A 20322-nucleotide genomic window follows, 5' to 3' on the forward strand; every position below is an offset into this window, starting at 1 on the left:
CCCAGGGCTGTCTGAACATATTTCCTGTTGTTAGGGCATACTGAGGTATGCCCTAACAACTGCCTGTGTACAATCAGTACACAGGCTAATGTACTGGCATATAGATCTATGCCAGTACATTACAGTTACAAAAATCAAAATCAAAATGATAAATCCCTTTATGGGATTAAAAAAAAAAGTTAAATGAATGTAAAAAAAAAATAATGGTAAATATATAAATAAAAAGTAAATAAAATACACAGAAACACAAATTTTTTATAATAAATAAACTTTTTAAAATATAAGTCCCAAAACATGAAATAATATAGACATATTTGGTATCGCCACGACCGTAACAACCTGTACAACAAATGTATACCATTATTTATTATGATCGGTGTATGGTGTAAAAAAAAAAAAATTAAAACTGCTGCGCAACTGCTTTTTTTCTGCATTTTAATCTAATTAAAAATGTATCGAAATTAAACGATAATGTATTTGTACCAAAAAATGGTACGTACATAAAGTAAAACTCGTCCCGCAAAAAACAAAGTCTCATACAACTACGTCGTACAAAAAATAAAAGCGTTATGAGTGTCGGGATGCAAAGAGGGAAATGTAAAAAAAATTGCTCTGTCCTCAAGGCTAAAATTGGCCGTGTCCTTAAGGGGTTAAACAAGCATTTTCGTGTTGTTGTGTTGTGTGTGGCGTAGTTGCATGTTTAGGGGGAATTGTGTGTGTGTGTGTGTGTGTATGGGGGGGTGCTCGCCGCTGATTATTCAAAACAGCTGATAAGCGGCTATGAAGGATCAGCGGCGCCCGTGCATACGCCACATGTGTTACACAGACACACACACAGCTCTGCTGCACAGACACACACACACTCAGCTCTGTTACACAGACCCACACACACACACTCAGCTTTGCTACACAGACACACACACACACACTCAGCTCTGCTACATCTGACAAGCTTAGCTCCGCACACCATCCACACTGACAATACATCTATCGTCAGGGGGGGCGTAAAGGGGGCCCGTCGGGGGGGGGGGTGTCGGTGGGGGGCCTGTCGGGGGTGGCCCGTAGTGGGGGCCATCGGGGGTCAAGAGAGCGGGGGTCTGTGATAGAGAGAGAGGGACAGACAGAGACACATACCTTACCTGCAGTGCAGCCGGTCTTCATAATGGCGCCTGCTCTCTCCCTACAAACAGCTTCTCTGCTGTATGACTCTGACCTGCATCTGCACAGTACAGAGCCAGAGCGCAGATACAATGGACGGGAGCCGTTCATTGACTCCTATGCATTGTAGCTGCCGTATTCCATCTCTGTATGTGTCGTTAATCGACACATGCAGAGATGAAAAAAAAATGGCAGCCCCCATAGAGAAGTAAAAGTATGAATACATTAAAAAGTAGAAAGTGACAACACAAATAAATACAGTTTTTGTTTATATTATATTAAAAGCAATATAATATAAAAAAAAAAAATTATGACACCTTCCCTTTAAGTAGAGTCCTGAACTCTTTTATATAAGTAGCACATATAGAGGTCTTTTCAGATAAAATTGTGCTGTCACTTTTATCTTTGTGCGTGGACTGGATAAGGTTTCAGCTTTACCAGTTCTTGATTCAGATCGATAAGTAATAACAAAATTAAATCAAGAAAATAATAAACTCCATCTTGCTTGACTGGAGCATAATCTTTTAGGATCACAGATTATTTCCAGATTTCAGTGATTAGTAATTACAAGTTTTGCAGTTCCCTCCAAAAGATATCTCCACTCAGAAAATGCATTTTTTTAATTTTTATTACTAGCAGTTCTTTATTTGCGACAGCATAGCTCTTTTCAGATAAGGACATTTGATGACAAGAATAAGCACAAGGGTGCAACAACATTTTGCCTCCAGACCGCTGAGACAGTACTGCTCCTGCTGCAGAACTAAACGCATCCATCTCAACAGTGAAAGGTAACTGTATTTGGATGAATTAATATAGGTGCTGATGTAAAAAGAGTCTTTCATTTAATGAAAGCATTCTGAGCCTCAGGAGTCCAAGTGAAGCGAACATTCTTCTTTGTGAGTTGAGTGATTGGTGCAATGATCTTGGAGAAGTCTTGAATAAATTTTCTGTAGAAGTAAGCAAAACCAATAATCATATGAACTTATTTTTAAACTTTTGATGGGTTGGGCAATCAATAATAGTTCTGACTTTAACTGGGTCTATACTCAGACCTTTTGGAGATAGATATTGGATTGGATTAACTGAGAAACAAAGCAGAAGTGTGAGTATAGAGAGCGGTAACAGCAGAGAAAATGGCTCAGTTAAATCCCAATTTTTTAAGTGTCTCAAATGTGTAACCCCAAAGGAGTCTGTCCAACACCTTCTCCACATCATATGCGAATAGTAAAGAAGGTGTACGTCGAGAGTTGGGTCTATGTGTAAAATTGATCATTCTGCGGGTTCCATCCGGGAAAACCTTTGTGAAACCTACCTGGTCGTTTTTAATAATCGTGGGAAGGATGGGGAGAAGTCTATTCACATGAACTTTGGCGTAGAGTTTTAGGTCTCAGTTTATAAGGGATATCGGACTGAAATTAGCTGGAGTGTTTGGATTTAGGGAGAGTGATTAGAGGGGCTTTAAAGGGAAAGTGTCGCTAGAATAAAAAATAATTTTTTTGTAGTTAAACAATTATTGTTTTAGAGATTACACATTGTTTTATTTTTTTACATTTTTTCACAAGTCAGGAAATATTATAAATTAGATTCTAATTTATAACATTTCCATGTGCTGGCCACTAGAGTGAGCAGTTCCCAAAACTGCAAATTTGGGGTAGACACACTCACTCTAGTGTCCTCACACAATCCCCCCTCCCTTATTCTGGCTAGTGCCATGTGAAGGAGGGGGTTGAATCTTCAAACCTCCTACACTGTGTGCTACCATTTTCTGAGCGACTGCACAGTGTAGGAAGATTAGATACAGTGCTCAGCAGACAGTATAACACGAACATACACGAACATAATACACACATCACATACACGAACATAAATTACCTGCTCCTGCCACCGCCTCCGCTCCTATTCCTTGCGCCTTTGCTTCCTTGAACATATGTCCGGAAGCCACGTCCGGAAGTGGTCATCTTACTGTCCGGCAGCGGCTTCTGGTCCACATGAAAATGGCGCCGGAATTCGCTCTGCGAACGAACTTCGTTTTGGTATGTGTGGGAGCGGCGCATGTGCCGTTCCCACACAGACGGCGTACGCTTCAGAGAATGGAATGGGAGCCCCGTTCGCATTATCTATGGGGTTGTATGTGCCATATTCCATCTATGTATGTGTCGTTAATCGACACATACAGAGATGAAAAAAAAAAGGCAGCCCCCATAGCGAAGTAAAAGTAAGAACAAAGTAAAAACTAGAACATGAGAACATCCTACACTTCTCATTGTTCCAGCCCAGCTTCTTTCACTGCACAATCACACTGTGCTATGGATCATGCTGGGCTGGAACAATAAGAAGTCTAGGACACTGATTGGTCACTGATTGGTCAGCCTCATACACTCCTCTGTACAACACCCAGTTGGTAAAAAGTAAAAACACGCCCAGTTGTCCATTGAGAAACTCATTAGCATAAATCTAAACTAACTCATAATTTGCTAAAAAATTATCGTTTTTCAAAATAAAAACCACTGCTGTTATCTACATTACAGCGCCAATTAAATTATGTAGGAGATAGGGCATTTATAATCTGGTGACAGAGCCTCTTTAAGCATTTGTTCTGGGAAATTGCCTTTGGTCATGGCTGAATTATGCAGGTTATGCAGGTGGGGTAGAAGGGAAGATTGGAAAAGTTTAAAGTATTCGTTTGTTGGAAAACCCATCGGGCCCTGGTGATTTGCTTTATGGGATTGGATTGCTGAAGTAATCTCAACTTCTGTGAAAGAGGAGTTGAGTGTTTCTAGTTGAGTTGGCATGATATGTGGGAGGTGTACGGACTGAAGAAAGGAATTGATCAAGGGAAGTATTTTGGGGGTAATAGTGTCCTGTCAAAGGTTATAGAACTTACAGTAGTAGTTACTAAATTGGTCTACTATTTCTTGGAGGTGAAGGATTTTATTCCCAGTAGGTCGGGATTAAAGGTAAGCGATTTTGTGTATTATTTGTGCAGCTTTGACCCTATTGGCCATCAATTTGCTAGCCTTGTTGTATGCGTTGTAGTAGTTCATGGGTTTAGTCTGTTTATCAAACTCTAGGGCAAGATGTTTTTTAAGCGAGAAATGCATTTCTGTCAGGGTGGTCAGAAGAAGGGAGTAGAATAAGTAATCCCCTCATGTAAGCTTTATGGGTATCCCATAAGGAAAAGTGATTTTGGACGGTAGGACTGTTAATTTAAAAAAGATCCTTAAGATTAGACATGAGGGAGTCCTGTATCGTTTTAATAGACATGATATACGTGTTGTTAAGCCAAAGAAGGAAGGAGAAGTAGTCAATATGGGGTACCCTCGGTCTGCCTGATCTGGAGCATCCCCTTTTGCTGAGGAATCGGAGGAGCCGCGGGAGCCAGAGGAGGGAGAGAGCTTCTGTACTACTAGGCCGAGCACGGCCTCAGTCAGATCCAGTGCGAGAGAGCACAGGCAGATGTTGCCAATGCTGTGCTGGCTCTGTGTCTGAAAAAAATAAGTCAAGTGCTTTGGCGGTTCTTTCCTGGAGCGGCGGGTCATGGCTGCAGGTAAGTATGTAAAGTAGGCACTGTACCAGTAGTTTAGGGTGCTGAGGTGCCACTGTAAACGTCGCTTTGCATGGATCTAGAACGGAGCGAGACTACAGTGCGGCCATCTCGCTAATAATAATAATAATGTGATAAATATCACAAAATGTGGCATTTCTAAAGTTAGAGTCTGTGTGCAGTTTTGTAACCAATTTGTTTTGGGACTCCATGATTACAGACTACAAAAAAAAACCTGTACGAATAGTTTGATCCTGCAGTCATGTGCTCACCTATATTAATAACCTTCTGATATTCATTCTTAGATATGTGTGACAATAACAGTACTGAAAAGAAAACAAATCAGTTCACAGAACCTAAAGAAGATGGAAGTGATGAAATTAAGAAGGGAGATGCGCAGAAGGTAAAGATCAGTTTTCTGGTTACAATGTTTTGGTTGAAACAATTGGTATGCAAAACTTTTTTCAGTCACTCAAGGCTAAATTGAGTAAGGAGTGAATTTAGATGGTGACTTTTTTGACTAAGTAGGAAAAACTGTTATTAGGGTAGGAACACACACAAAGTATTCACTGTGTTAGGCTGCGCAAATGCCATGCTGAAAATGGCACTACATTGTGATGCGTTTTTCAGGCTGAATTTCCGCTGCTAAGCGGCACCGGAATATAAAAAAAAACCCTGTTCATACTTACCCCCTCCTTCTTCTCGGCGCGTAGTCCGGCCTCCTGGGATGATGTTGCAGGCCATGTGATGCTGCAGCCTGTGATTGGCTGCAGCGGTCACATGGCCTGCAACGTCATCCAGGGAGGCCAGACTGGAGAAGAAGCAGGGAACTCTGGGTAAGTATAACTTTATTATTCTTTTTTTTAACTTGTGATTTTTGCTGGGCATCGCGGTGATTCCGCCGCAAATATCGCAACACACACTGCTTTGTTGCGGGTTTAAGCACCTCATTGAATTCAATGGGTAAACCCGCAGCAGAAAAGTTGCGTATCCACAGAATTAATTGACATGCTGCAATTGAAGTAACCGCACCGCAGGTCAATTTATGTGCAGTGTTTTCGGCGGATATATACCGCAGTGTGGGGACGAGATTTGTTGGAATCTCACCCACACTGCTGCTACTGTAAAACGCTGTGGATTTTCCGCAATGGAGCCTAACCTGTTCCTGACGTATGACGTATACTTACGTTATAGCCGGGTAGGGGAAGTATGGAGCGGGTTCACAGGTTGAGCCCGCTCCGTACAACGTGGGTGTCAGTTGTATGTTACAGCCGATACTTCACTCTTATTCAACCCTTTAGATGCCGCGGTCAATAGTGACAGCAGCATCTAATGTATTAGAAAGAGGTTGCAACCCCCTCTGACAGCCCATTGGCCACCCGCAACGCAATCACGGAGTACTAATGTTTGTTATGGTAGCCTGGGGGCCTAATGAGGGCCCACAGGTCTGCCATCTTTGTACTCCTATTAATCCCTGCCTCTGGCTTCTGGCAGGGCCTAATACGTGCCTGTCAGAAACACGATATACCTCAAAAGATTAGTATTGCAGTATATAGTGCAAGCGATCTAACGCTTGCTGGTTCAACTCCCCTAGGGGGACTAATAACAAAAAGTAAAAAATCAGTGAAAGGTTTTTTTTATGTACAAAAAGAATATTAAAAGTTAAAAATTAACCCAGTTTCCTCGTAAAGCATTATAAAAATAGTAAATAATAAACAAAAGTCTGAACTATTACAATATAACATTATTTGACACGCACAGTGAACACCGTAAAAAAAACGAAAACACCAGAATCGCCTTTTTTTTGGTCACCTCATCTCTCACAAAAAAATAATAAAAAGTGATCAAAACCTCGCATGTACCCCAAAATGGTAGCATTAAAAATGACTGCTGAATCGACGGAAAAATAAAATGTTATGGCTCTCAGAATTTGGCGAAAAAATAAATTAAATTTTTTCCTTATAAAAGTAGTAAAATATAAAAAACAAAATACCGTATTTTTTGGACTATAAAACGCAGTTTTTAGCAAGAATAAATCCTGCTAAAAAGTCCCTGCGCATTATAGTTTGCAGTCAAGGGATCCGGCAGCGCCGGGCTCCCTGACCGCTCCTTACTTAACCCTTCCCGAACCATGATGTGCCGGCACATCATGGAGCAGGGAGGGGAGGATGTTTGGATCGGAGCGGGCTCACGCGCTGAGCCTTCTCCATACACTGCAGGTGTCAGCTGTGTTTTACACCTGACACGCTGCTCTAGCAGACAGGAACAGTGATGGCACTGTTCCTGTCCGTTTAACCAGTTACATGCTGCTGTCAATAGCGACAGCGGTATTTATAGGGGTCGTCCAATGAAGGACATTTATGACATATCCATAGGATATCCTTAGAAAAAGCATGGTTGAACAGCAGCACACGTCTCCCAAATTTCAATCAATATGTTCTTTTATTGGTCAAACATCCAGTAAAAAATGGCAGCGTTTCGACCCGTGACAAGTGGAGGGTCTTTCTCAAGCCTCCCTCCACTTGTCACAGGTCGAAACGTTGCCATTTTTTACTGGATGTTTGACCAATAAAAGAACATATTGATTGAAATTTGGGAGATGTGTGCTGCTGTTCAACCATGCTTTTTCTGAGGATTACATTACATCAGACTGGGTTTGTCTGATTTTACAGCGTGACACCGCTCCTGATATTGGGATTTGTGCTGCTTCAAATACTTTATTTTTTGGATATTAACAGGATATGTCATAAATGTCAGTTAGATGCGGGTCCCGTTCTATCTTACCAGACTCCGCTGTCTCCCGGCCACTTCCTAGATACATGGTCGAGTTACGGAAACAGCCGAGTGCTCGCTGAGCTACACTGTTTCCGTAACACCCATAGAAGTGAATGGGAGTTGCGGAAACAGCGTAGCACCGCGAGCTACACTGTTTCCGTAACTCAGTAGCTACAAAGACAGCGTACATGGTTGAGTTACGGAAACAGCATAACTCGCTGAGCTACGCTGTTTCCGTAACTCCCATAGAACTGAATAGTAGTTATGGAAACAGCATAGCTCGCATCTACGCTGCTTCTGTAACTGCCATTCACTACTATGGGAGTTACGGAAATAGCGTAGCTAAGCAAGTTACGCTGTTTTCGTAACTCATTCATGTACTGCAGTGTATTGTACCAGCGATCTAATGATCACTGGTTCAAGTCCCCTAGGGGAACTAATAAAATGTATTAAAAGTAAAAAAAAAAGACGCTTTTCCCATTTTTCCCCAAGCACAATGTAAAAATAAATAAAAAAATTGGTATTGCTGCATCTGTAAAAGTGTGAAACTATTAGGCTGGGTTCACATGACCTATTTTCAGGCGTAAACGAGGCGTATTAGGCCTCGATTTACGCCTGAAAATATGGCTACAATACGTCGGCAAACATCTGCCCATTCATTTGAATGGGTTTGCCGACGTACTGTGCCGACGACCTGTAATTTACGCGTTGTCGTTTGACAGCTGTCAAACGATGACGTGTAAAATGACTGCCTTGTCAAAGAAGTGCAGGGCACTTCTTTGAAACGTAATTTGAGCCATTCTTCATTGAATTCAATGAAGAACAGCTCAAATGTTCGGCCGTCAAAGACGCCACGCATAATGCAAGGAGGAGCTTTTACGTCTGAAACGATGCATCTCTTTTCTCCTGAAAACAGTCTGTCTTTTCAGATGTAAAAGACAGTTCTCGTGTGCACAGACCCTTACAATATAGCTTTATTTGACTCGCACGGTGAATGGCATAAAAAAATAAATGTAAAACCCCAGAGTCGTTGTCACCATAGCGCTACAAAGAATGAAATAAAAAATTTATAGAAAAATCGTATGTATCAAAAAATGGTGCTAATAAAAACTACAGCTTGTCCCGCAAAAAAATAAGCCCTCACACCGCTCAATCGATGAAAAAATATAAAAGTTATGGCTCTCAGAATGTGGTGAAACAGAACAGTTATTTTTTTTAACCAATAGTTATTCCTTTGTAAAAGTAGTAAAATATGATTTTTTTTCCCCTATTTTCTGTTGTCTAAAACCTGGGTGCGTCTTATAGTCAGGTGCGTCTTATAGTCCAAAAAATACAGCAAATGTAGTATTGTTTTGACCCGCAGAATAACGTTAACATATTATTCTAATTGCACGGTGAACACCGTAAAAATAAGAGGAATCACTGTTTTTTAAATTTTCCACCCCACAAATAATTTTTTTCCTAATTCCTAGTACATTATATGGTACAATAAATGGTGCCCTGAAAAACTACAACTCATAACTCAAAAATCAAGCCCTCATAGGGCTATATCGATGGAAAAATAAAAAAGTTATGGCTTTTGGAAGGTTGGGAGGAAAAAATTACAATTAAAATCTGAAATCTGGCTTCAGCGGGAAAGGGTTAAAGTCAGAGAGTTCTGTCAGGCCCAATTAGTGTCTGTCAAGTGATGGATCCGGGAGTTCCGTTTTTTTGTTTTTTTTCGTCGTTCTGCTTCTAGTAGCAAAACAACATAAAATAGATATAAAACCACAAAACCATAGGGGAACTCTCAGGGGCGTAACTAGGAAAGACTGGGCCCCCCTCCCCTGGGTATCACATAGCCCCCCCTTGTAGATAGTGCCTCCCTATATATGCCGCCACGCAGCGCCCCTATAGATAGCACCATACAGCCCCCTTTAGATAACATCATACAGCCCCCCTGTAGATAACATCATACAGCCCCCCTGTAGATAACATCATACAGCCCCACTGTAGATAACGCCATACAGCCCTACCCCTGTAAATAATGCCATACACCCCTTCCCCTGTACATAACGCCATACAGCCCCCCTGTAGATAACGCCATACAGCCCTCCCCCTGTAGATAATGCCATACAGCCCTCCCCCTGTAGATAACGCCATACAGACCCCTGCAGATAACGCCATACAGCCCCCCATAGATAATGCCAGACAGCCTTCCCCTGAAGATAACGCCATACAGCCCTCCCCTCTAGATAACGCCATACAGGCGCCCTGTAGATAACGCCATACAGCCCTCCCCCTGCAGATAACGCCATACATCCCTCCCCCTGTAGATAATGCCATACAGCCCCCCTGCAGATAACGCCATACAGCCCCCCTGTAGATAATGCCAGACAGCCCCCCCTGAAGATAACGCCATACAGCCCCAAACCCCCACTTGAGATTACGCCATACAGCCCTAACCCCCCCCCCTGTAGGTAACGCCATGCAGCCCACAACCCCCACCAAAAAAAAACAGCCTATAGTATGTCCTACAAAAGAGATGTATCCCCTATCCACAGGATAGGGGATACATGTGTGATCGCTGGAAGCGATAAGGAGTCCGGGGGACCGAAAGTCTCCCGAAGTTCTCCATGACAAACCTCGGACTTCCGGGGTCTGCGCAGTTCAATAAAAATGAAAGGAGCGCTGGTCCCCTGTTCTCCTTATCGCTGGGTGTCCGAGCGATCCCACATGTATCCCCTATCCTGTGGATAGGGGATGCATGTCTTTTGTAGGAACAACTCCTTCAGTGGCGTCGCGCTGTAGCAGCCATAGCGGCTGCTAGCGGAGCCTCCGGCCATGGGAGGGGCGGCCGTGCCGGCTACGGCTGCTACGGCAGTAGTTACGCCACTGGGAACTCCTCTAAACCTTTTGAGTCCTTTCCCTGTGTATCACTTGAGATTTGAATATTTAGGCTGGGCTCACACGACCATGTTACGCCCGTAATGGACGGAACGTATTTCGGCCGGAAGTCCCGGACAGAACACAGTGCAGGGAGCCGGGCTCCTAGCATCATAGTTATGTACGATGCTAGGAGTCCCTGCCTCTCCGTGGAACTATTGTACCGTACTGAAAACATGATTACAGTACGGGTCAGTTGTCCTGCAGTGAGGCAGGGACTCCTAGCATTGTACTTAACTATGATGCTAGGAGCCCGGCTCCCTGCACTGTGTTCGGTCCGGAACTTCCGGCCGAAATACGTTCCGTCCATTACGGACGTAACATGGTCGTGTGAACCCAGCCTTACAGAAATCTTTCAAAGACATTGGTGTAGAGTTTGGCTTAAGCACTTTTTTTTTATTAACTTGCAAATAAGACACATTTTGTACAGCAAATCCAACTAGAGATTGGTTTGTCGATTTCGTCAGGATTGGCCATAAATCTAATGTGTATGGGGGCCACCTGAATCTCCCCCGATATCAGATGTTGGGGGGAAAGAAGAAACAGGGAGTTCCCACAGGAGATATGCTGCTGCCAGAGGTGGCTGGCAGCAACTTATGCCCCTCTTGCAATTGAATCAGGCTGAACCAGCTTGCATGTTTATAGGAAAGTCGGGAGAAATAACTGTCGGCCGGACAGGAGTTTCTGACTAGAAAGGTTTTATATTGAAATGTTATCAAAAATGATTTGGGTGAATTAACATTACAACGATGGTCTGATATTTTGAGTTGGATTCCAATTATTTTTAATATTAATTATAAATTTTTCCCCTGCTTCTTCAGTGCAAAATAAATATATGAATGAATTGACAAGTTTGCTGAGCTTTTTATGTAAATTATATATAAACTTTAAAATGTAAAAAAAACAAACAATTTATTTTCATTGAGATGTGTTTTTTAAACGTAAAAACATAACATTTTACAGTTAAAGAATGAGCTTCAACATTTGATCAGAAAAAGGAGCAGGCTGGAAGAGGAGCTACAAGTTCACAAATCTCAGCTTGAAGATGCTCAAAAGTTTCCAACACCTGACATGAGGTATCTCCTAAACGAATTACATCCAGAATTTGTTATCAGATGGTATTCACACGGTGCATTTTTGCCACGCCTTTTTGCGCATGGCTGCGTTTTTCAGTGAGGTTTTGGGTTGCGCAGCAAAACCGCAGGGTGTGAATACACCTTTGGCCCCCATGCATACGTCCGTAAAAAAAACGACGTAATTGCGGACCGTAATACGGTCCGCAATTACGGACCCATTCAGTTCTATTGGCCACGGACACCTTTCCTTATCGCTACGGATAGGTGTCCGTGACATAGAACTGTACCGTAAAAGATAGAACATGTTCTATCTTTTGCATTTTACGGGCCGTGCTCCCATACTTTGTATGGGAGAACAGGCTAAAAATGTGGGCTGCCGTGATTACGCTGGCCATGATTACGCTGGCCGTGATTACGGGCACGGCCGTGTGCATGAGGCCTTGGGCCGTGTTCCCATGTAGGATAAACGCTGCGGAATTTCCGCAACAGAATTGTGTGCTGAAATTCCGCAGCATTTACAGTAGCAGCAAAGTGGATGAGATTTAGAAAATCTCATGACCACGCTGCGGAAAAAAAACGCAACGTAAACGATAATAAATTGACCTGCGGTGTGAAACCTAATTCCACAGAATGGCAATTTATGCTTCTTTTTTGTTGATTATCCGTTGCGGGTTTTCCCCATTCAATTCAATGGGGATGCAAAAATTAAAAAAATTGCAACTACGAAAGGAGGGGCTTTTACCGTTGATTTCCGCAGCGGAAATTCCGTCAAGTGCGGTTTTTCGGACGGAATGTACTGCGGATTCCAGGTTGGATACACTGCGTGATTTTTACACAGCGTATTCGTATTGTTGGAACCCGGCCTTAGGTTATGTTCCCACACAGGATACACTGCAGATTCTGCAACAGAAAAACACTGGTAAATCTGCCACATAAATCTGCACCAAATAGTATGTTTGTCCTGCTCATATTACTGCAAATACTATGTGGTTTTTCCGCAGTGGTTTTACCTGCGGATTTAGTGTTAAACATTGATTAATACAAAGCATATGTGCACCTGTGGATTTCCAGCGGTTTTAGGGGGGATTCACACGAACGTGTATTCGGTCCGTGCGGGCCGCGTGGTTTTCACGCGCCACGCACAGACCAATACAAGTCTATGGGGCAGTACAGACAGTCCGCGCTTTTTGCGCAGCGTTTGTCAGCTGCGCAAAAAACGCGACATGTTCAATATCTCCGCGTATTTCGCGCATCACGCATCCATTGAAGTCAATGGGTGCGTGAAAACCACGCAGGTCGCACGGAAGCACTTCCGTGCGAACCGACTGAAACAGCGCACCAGCTGTCAAAAGGATGAATGTAAACAGAAAAGCACCAAGTGCTTTTCTGTTTCCAAACATCCAAACGGAGTGTCTTTTTAGATGAGCGAACCCGGACAACCGAACCGAACTTCACCGGGTTCGGCCGAACTCGTTTTGGCCGAACCCGGCAAAAAAATTCCGGTACGCGACGTCAGGAGATAGTCACTGTCCAGGGTGCTGAAAGAGTTAAACTGTTTCAGCACCATGGACAGTGACTTCCGATCCCAATATACATGAACCTGTAAAAAAAAAACGAAGTTCTCACTTACCGATAACTCCCGGCTTCTTCCTCCAGTCTGACCTCCCGGGATGACAATTCAGTCCAAGTGACAGCTCCAGCCAATCACAGGCCAAGCACAGGCTGCAGCGGTCACATGGACTGCCGCGTCATCCAGGGAGGTGGGGCCCGATGTCAAGAGAGGCGCGTCACCAAGGACGCGTCACCAAGGCAACGGCCGGGAGGGAAGTTCTCGGTAAGTACGAACTTTTTCTTTTTTTTTTAACAGGTTGCTGTATATTGTGTTCGGCATTCACTGTCGAGGGTGCTGAAAGAGTTACTGCCGATCAGTTAGCTCTTTCAGCACCTTGGACAGTGACGGGCGTCGACTAGCCTCATCTCTATGATGGCGGCTGCGCGAAAATCACGCAGCCGCACATCATACACGGATGACACACGCAGCTGTCAAATGGTTTTTGCGCGCGCAAAACGCTTCGTTGTTTTTCGCGCGCAAAAACGCAACGTTCGTCTGATTCTGCCCTTACTGTGAGGCTGGGTTCACACGACCTATTTTCAGACGTAAACGAGGCGTTTTATGCCTCGTTTTACGTCTGAAAATAGGGCTACAATACGTCGGCAAACATCTGCCCATTCATTTGAATGGGTTTGCCGACGTACTGTGCAGACAACCTGTCATTTACGCGTCGTTGTTTGACAGCTGTCAAACGACGACGCGTAAAAATACAGCCTCCTCAAAAGAAGTGCAGGACACTTCTTTCAGACGAAATTTGAGCCGTTCTTCATTGAACTCAATGAAGCGCAGCTCAAAATTTACGGCTGTCAGAGAAGCCTCGCAAAATGCGAGGAGGAGCATTTACGTCTGAAACGAGGCAGCTGTTTTCTCCTGAAAACAGTCTGTCTTTTCAGACGTAAAAGCCTGCTACTGTGTGCACATACCCTGATTCTGCTGCGTAAATGGTGTAAAAACGGCAATAAGACAAATCTGTTGCGGAATTTATGCTCTCCGTTGAAGTTTATGGGCCAAACACGCAGCATCTCCGCACAGTACGGCCGGGTTCCCACGGGTGGGATACACTGCGTAAAAATCATGCATCGTGTCCGACCTGGAACCCGCAGTATATTCCATATGAAAAATCACACCACATTAGGCTGCAGCGGTCACATGGACTGCCCCGTCATCCAGGGAGGTCGGACTGGATGTCAAAAGAGGGACGCCTCACCAAAACAACGGCTGGGGTACGTATGAACTTCTTTTTCTTTCTATCACTGCGTTCCGCTGCGGAAACTCTGCCCGAAAGGGCTGCCCCTTCTCTCCATCCAGCACTGATAGAGAGAAGAGGCTGCCGATCAGAGCTGGATAGAGAGAAGAGGCTGGTGATCAGTGCTGGATAGAGAGAAGGGGCTGCCCCTTCTCTCTATCCAGCACTGATCAGCAGCCTCTTCTCTCTATCAGTGCTGGATAGAGAGAAGGTGCTGCCGATTAGTGCAGTGCAATATCTCTCCCTACGTGTAAAGAGAAGCAGAGAAAATGGGTCCATAAATACGGGTGACTACAGACCCGGGTCCGTAAGTATGGGTTAAATACGGGTGACAAAGGACCCGTATTTACGCCAGTATTTACGGGAGCGAAAAAATACGGTCGTGTGCATGGGGCCTAAGGCTGGAATTCCACAAGGTCTTGATCATGTTTTTATTGCAGTTTTCGGGTGATTTTCCTGTGCTTCTTAAAAAGGCATGGTAAAACCCGCATGCGCTTTATCGTGAATCCCAGCAGTTTTGTGATGTGATTTTCGGACTTTCAGTTATTACAGGTGGAGCACGTGGTTTCAATGTGATTCACCACTACTAACCGCATGGCTAAAAAATGCATGCAGGTTTTACCTTGCGGTTTTCACAGCAATTAAAAAGCACATGAAAATGACTCCAAGGGTGGATTTACAGAAAATATGTCAGACTGAGGCCTGATTTACACGAGCGTGTGCGTTTTGCGCACGCAAAAAACGCTGCGTTTTGCGTGCGCAAAAGGCACTTAACAGCTGCGTGTGTCATCAGTGTATGATGCGCGGCTGCGTGATTTACATTATGACACTCCGTTTGCATGTTTGTAAACAGAAAAGCACGTGGTGCTTTTCTGTTTACATTCAGAGTTTGACAGCTGTTGCGCGAATCACGCAGTTCGCACGGAAGTGCTTCTGTGCGGCATGCGTGGTTTTCACGCACCCATTGACTTCAATGGGTGCGTGATGCGCGAAAAACGGCGAAATATAGAACATGTCGTGAGTTTTACACAGCGAACTCATGCTGCGCAAAACTCACGGCCTGTCTGCATGCCCCCATAGACTTGTATAGGTCCGTGCGACCCGTGTGAAAATCACGCGCGTCGCACGGACGTATATCATGCTCGTGTAAATGAGGCCTGAAAGTCATTTCCATTCATCTGAATTGGGTTGTTTCTATAGCAGGTGCATGAATTTCTGCAAGATCCATTCAGATAAATGGAACTGAATTTCAGTCGCAGGAACCGCGGCAAGAAAGGACATGCCGCTTTTTTTTTTCCGTCAGCGGCAAAATGCCGCCTGAGAAAAGAAAATGCCTCTGCATCCCATTGAAATAAATTTCGGACTATTTTTTGCGCTGATTCCAACAAAATTAGAGCCGAAAAACTCTCTGTGTGAACTGACCCTACAGCAGATTTTGCTGAAGATTTAGCTACAGATTTCACCCTTCCACAACGAAAATATGCAACAAATACACAACATGTAAAGTTAGCTCATGCACATGACCGTTGTTTTCTTCAGTGTCCTATCCATTTTTTTTTTTGCATATTGCACACTGAACTGTTCATTTCTATGGGGCCATGCACACATCCATTATTTTGCGGATCCGTGTGTCCGTCCCCCAAGCTATAGAACAGGTCCTATTCACCCAGGTCCATCTCACCCATTCTAGTGTATGGGTCTGCAAAAAAACAGACAGCACAAGGAAGCCACTAGGATCTGTGTTTTGCGGTCTGCAAAATTGAAACGGTCGAGTGCATGATGCCTAACCCCTTGGCATATTTTGACGTACCTATCCGTCCAAATGCACAAGAGGTTACAGCATTTGGATGTAAAGGTACAGGTTATTGACAGCTGCGTTTCCGAGGCAATAGCTACCTCCGGAGAAAGCTCCACAGCCTCTTCATTGTTTACATGCTTCTCCTCTACATTCATACTTGCACGTGCCGTTACATTTGTAGCGGATGTGCAAAGTATTGCACCACTGTCACATCCACTTTTGGCATACGCCGAGTGAATGAGGACCTACGTGTATATATACATTCGGCGTATATGCCGGGAGCTCTCCCGAAGCATACATTGAACATAGGACTCTGACGTGATGTGAACAGAGCCTTATGACACTCTCTCTCTCTTGTAAGGGTATGTTCACACAGCCTATTTTCGGCGGTTTTTCGGGCCGTAAATGCCCGAAAAACGGCCGAAAAATCGGAAGCAGAACGCCTCCAAACATCTGCCCATTGATTTCAATGGGAAAACGTCGTTCTGTTCCGACAGAGCGTTTTTCACGCTGTTTTTTACGCGTAAAAGAACGTCCACAAAAAATAAGTGCAGGACACTTCTTGGGACGTTTTTGGAGCCGTTTTCCATAGACTCTAGTGAAAAAAGCTCCAAAAACGGCCGTAAAAAATGCAGTGAAAAACGCAGCGAAAATAGCGGGTGGCACAAAAAACGTCTGGAAATCAGGAGCTGTTTTCTCTTGAAAACAGCTCCGTATTTTGAGACGTTTTTGACTCTGCGTGTGAACATATCCTAACAGGCCATGCATGTGTGTGAGCAACACCTGGATTATTTTTAAGCATCTGTATATAAAAATAAATGTTTCATTCCACTGACACCATGCCGGGATCTTGGAAACGGTGATGACTTGGCTTAGGCCTCATGCACACGAACGTATTTTTGTCCTCCCGTAAATACTGGCGTAAATACGGGTCCTTGGTCACACGTATTCGACCCGTATTGCACCAGTATTTATGGACCCGTGCCCGTAAATACGGGTCCGGTGTCACTAGTATTCCACCCGTATTTACAGGCACGTTTTCGCTGCAAAATTACACTGCAGTAATCGGCAGCCCTTCTCTCTATCAGTGCAGGATAGAGAGAAGGGGCAGCCCTTTCCGCAGAAAAAGTAAAAGAAATTCAGACTTACCCGGCCGTTGTCTTGGTGACGCGTCCCTCTCTTTACATCCAGTCCGACCTCCCTGGATGACACGGCAGTCCATGTGACCGCTGCAGCCTGTGATTGGCCTGTGATTGGCTGCAGCGGTCACATGAGCTGAAACGTCATCCCAGGAGGCTGGACTGGAGGAAGAAGCAGGGATTTCTGGGTAAGTATGAACATCTTTTTTTTTTTTACAGGTTGATCTATATTGTGATCATAAGTCACTGTCCAGGGTGCTGAAACAGTTACTGCCGATCGTTTAACTCTTTCAGCACCCTGGACAGTGACTATTTACTGACGTCGCCTAGCAACGCTCCCGTAATTACGGGTGCACACACGTAGTCACCCGTAATTACGGGAGCCCCATAGACTTCTATGGGCCTGCCCGTGCCGTAATTACGGCCTGAAATAGGACATGTTCTATATTTTTCAACGGCCCGGGCACCTTCCCGTAAGCATACGGGGAGGTACTCGTGGCCAATAGAAGTCCATGGACCCGTAAAAACGGGCGTTTTTACGTTCGTGTGCATGGGGCCTAAGGGATTGTCATATTCAGCCATTTTGTCTGTTACATATAATTCTTTTATTGTTTTATGCAATCTACTGCATTATAATCACCTCTCAGATGGCCACATACAGATGTAGCCATCCTTAACTTGACTATTAACTCAATAAATACAGTGACAAGAAACTTTAACTTGACTTTTTCAATGGTTTTCAGATATCACGCAGCAGCAAGATACGGATTGCTACATTTGTATAATACAAAAGGGTCACAGAACATGTAAAACACACTGAAGGATGTGTCTCTGAGGATAGGTTACCACGTGACTTAAACGCTGTGGAGTTTTAGCAACAGAATTATGTGCGGAAAATCCACAGCATTTACAGTAGCTGCAAAATAGATGAGATTTGAGCAAATCTCATCTACATGCTGCGGGAAAGAAATCTCATTTGCAGCCTCCCTCTTTTTTTTATGGATCCATATATACAGACCAAATACGGATGCAATACGGACCGTATTCACGGACACCCCTCCATATATATGGATGAGTTACGGATGACTACGGATCCGTATTTACGCATTTACCTATTGCATACTTATTTGATTCATATATACAGATCCCTTAAAAAAGAGGGAGGCTGCAAATGATGTCACCAACATGTTGCAGAGCAAAGCTTCCGTAAATGCTGACGCTTTGCGGATGCACATCCGTATTTACAGAAGCGCCCATAGGCTTCTATAGGAGAGTCCGTGCCATAATTACTGACAAGAATAGGACAGGTTCTATAATTTTTTCAAAACGGACACCCATCAGTAAAAATATTGAAAGGTGTCCGGGGCCAATAGAAATTAATTGGGTGAAGGGATGAAATATACGGTCGTTTGCAAGGGGCCTTAGGGTATGTTCACACCTACAAAAAGAAGTGGCTGAAAATTACAGAGATGTTTTCAAGGGAAAACAGCCTCTTATTTCAGGGCGTTTTTTTAAATGCTGAAAATTAAGTTTTTTCCATTTGAAGCTTCTTTTGAGGCTTTTTTTTAAGGCGTTTTTCATAGTCTCAATGGAAAATTATCCCAAAAAATGCTTCAATAAGTGACACACTACTTCTTTTTAGAAAACTTCTTTTTACGAGGCGTTTTTTTAATTCAGCAAAGTAAAAATACGCCTCATGTGAACAGCAGTGTATTTCTCATTGAATTCAATGGGAAGCTGTTTGTAGGCGTTTAGCTAGTGTTTTTCCAGGCGTACGTCAAGGTGTTTACGCTCAGAAATATGCCAAAAAAAACTACGTGTCAACATACCCTAAAAATCACAAGTTGAGTTGTGTTGCATTTTGTACAGCGATTCCGCTGTGGAAACGCAGTAAAAACCGCTAAAATTCCGCAGGTGCACATAAAGTTTGCTATAAGCAATCCTTCACACTAAATCCACAGGTCAAACAGCTGCAAAAAATCGGCAGTGTTTCCGCAGCAATATGTGACGGATTCACCTGCAGTTTTTTGGGAGAATCCGCTGCAGGGTGCAGTAAAACGTGGTGTAAAATTATACCCCAAAACATGCAACAGTAATTCTGCAGCAAATTCTGCATTGGAATTACTTTTGGAGATTTTGTAGAAAATTTGCTCCGCATTTGTTTTGCATATGTGAGTGCGGATTTTCACATAGCATTGAAGTCTTTGATGAAATTCTGCATCTAAAATCCAGAACACATACAGAAAATTCCACACAGAAATTGAAACTATGTATGTGTTGCAGATTTTATTAAATTATGCTGCAAATTCTTTGCTCTTCTGTTGCGAGTTTTCCCCATTGAATTTAATAGGGATGTAAAACCTGCAACAAATTGGCAAGACGCAATTACAATCGCAAATAAGGAATAAAAAAACTTTTTGGTATAAAATTAATGAAAAAAGTTAATACTTTAATACTTACTGGCCCTTGTCATGGCGACGCTTTCTTCTGTTCTCAGTCCAGGCTGGTCTCCTGGGATGATGTTTCAGTCCATGTGACTGCTGCAGCCAGGAGGCCGGACTGCATGAAGAACAGAGGGACGCATCGCCATAACAATGGCCGGGGGTAAGTATAGACTTTTTTTTTCTTCTTTCAAGCACTGGTTTCCACAGCAGAGATTCCGCCAGAAAAACTGCACCACAATTTTGTGCGTTTTTTCGGGCAGAATATGGTGCGGTCTCTAGGTCCAATACGCTGTGTACTTTTACGCAGCGTATCCGACCCGTTGCAACCCAGCCTTATAAGGCATGAATTCCATTTAAGTCAAATTTTTCTTACCTTGTTGTTGTATCACTTGTCACTAAGGGTGTGTTTACATTAGCGTTAGAGTTCCGTAGACGGATTCCGTCAGACCCTTCTGTCGGAGGAACCCGTCAACGGAAAGGCAAACGGAAACCATAGCTTCTGTTTGCATTACCATTGATTTCAATGGTAAGGGTATGTTCACACTGCTTATTTACGGACGTATTTACGGACGTAATGCGCCTCGATAGCGTTGGCAAACATCTGC

The 20322-nt window shown here is 43.7% G+C and overlaps 1 protein-coding gene across 1 annotated transcript in view; it reads left to right on the forward strand.

Annotated features, from left to right (window-relative positions):
- The first annotated feature begins 4695 nt into the window (after nucleotides 1-4695).
- Nucleotides 4696-20322, forward strand: part of LOC142657459 (uncharacterized) — a 116519-nt gene continuing 100892 nt past the window's right edge. The window contains exons 1-3 of the mRNA XM_075832491.1: nucleotides 4696-4705; nucleotides 5008-5105; nucleotides 11366-11478. Coding sequence (XP_075688606.1) covers nucleotides 4696-4705; nucleotides 5008-5105; nucleotides 11366-11478 — 221 coding nt within the window. The remainder of the gene's footprint in view (nucleotides 4706-5007; nucleotides 5106-11365; nucleotides 11479-20322) is intronic.

This window comes from Rhinoderma darwinii, chromosome 7 (genome assembly GCF_050947455.1).
Source record: "Rhinoderma darwinii isolate aRhiDar2 chromosome 7, aRhiDar2.hap1, whole genome shotgun sequence".
In the NCBI taxonomy this organism is placed as follows: Eukaryota; Metazoa; Chordata; class Amphibia; order Anura; family Rhinodermatidae; genus Rhinoderma; species Rhinoderma darwinii.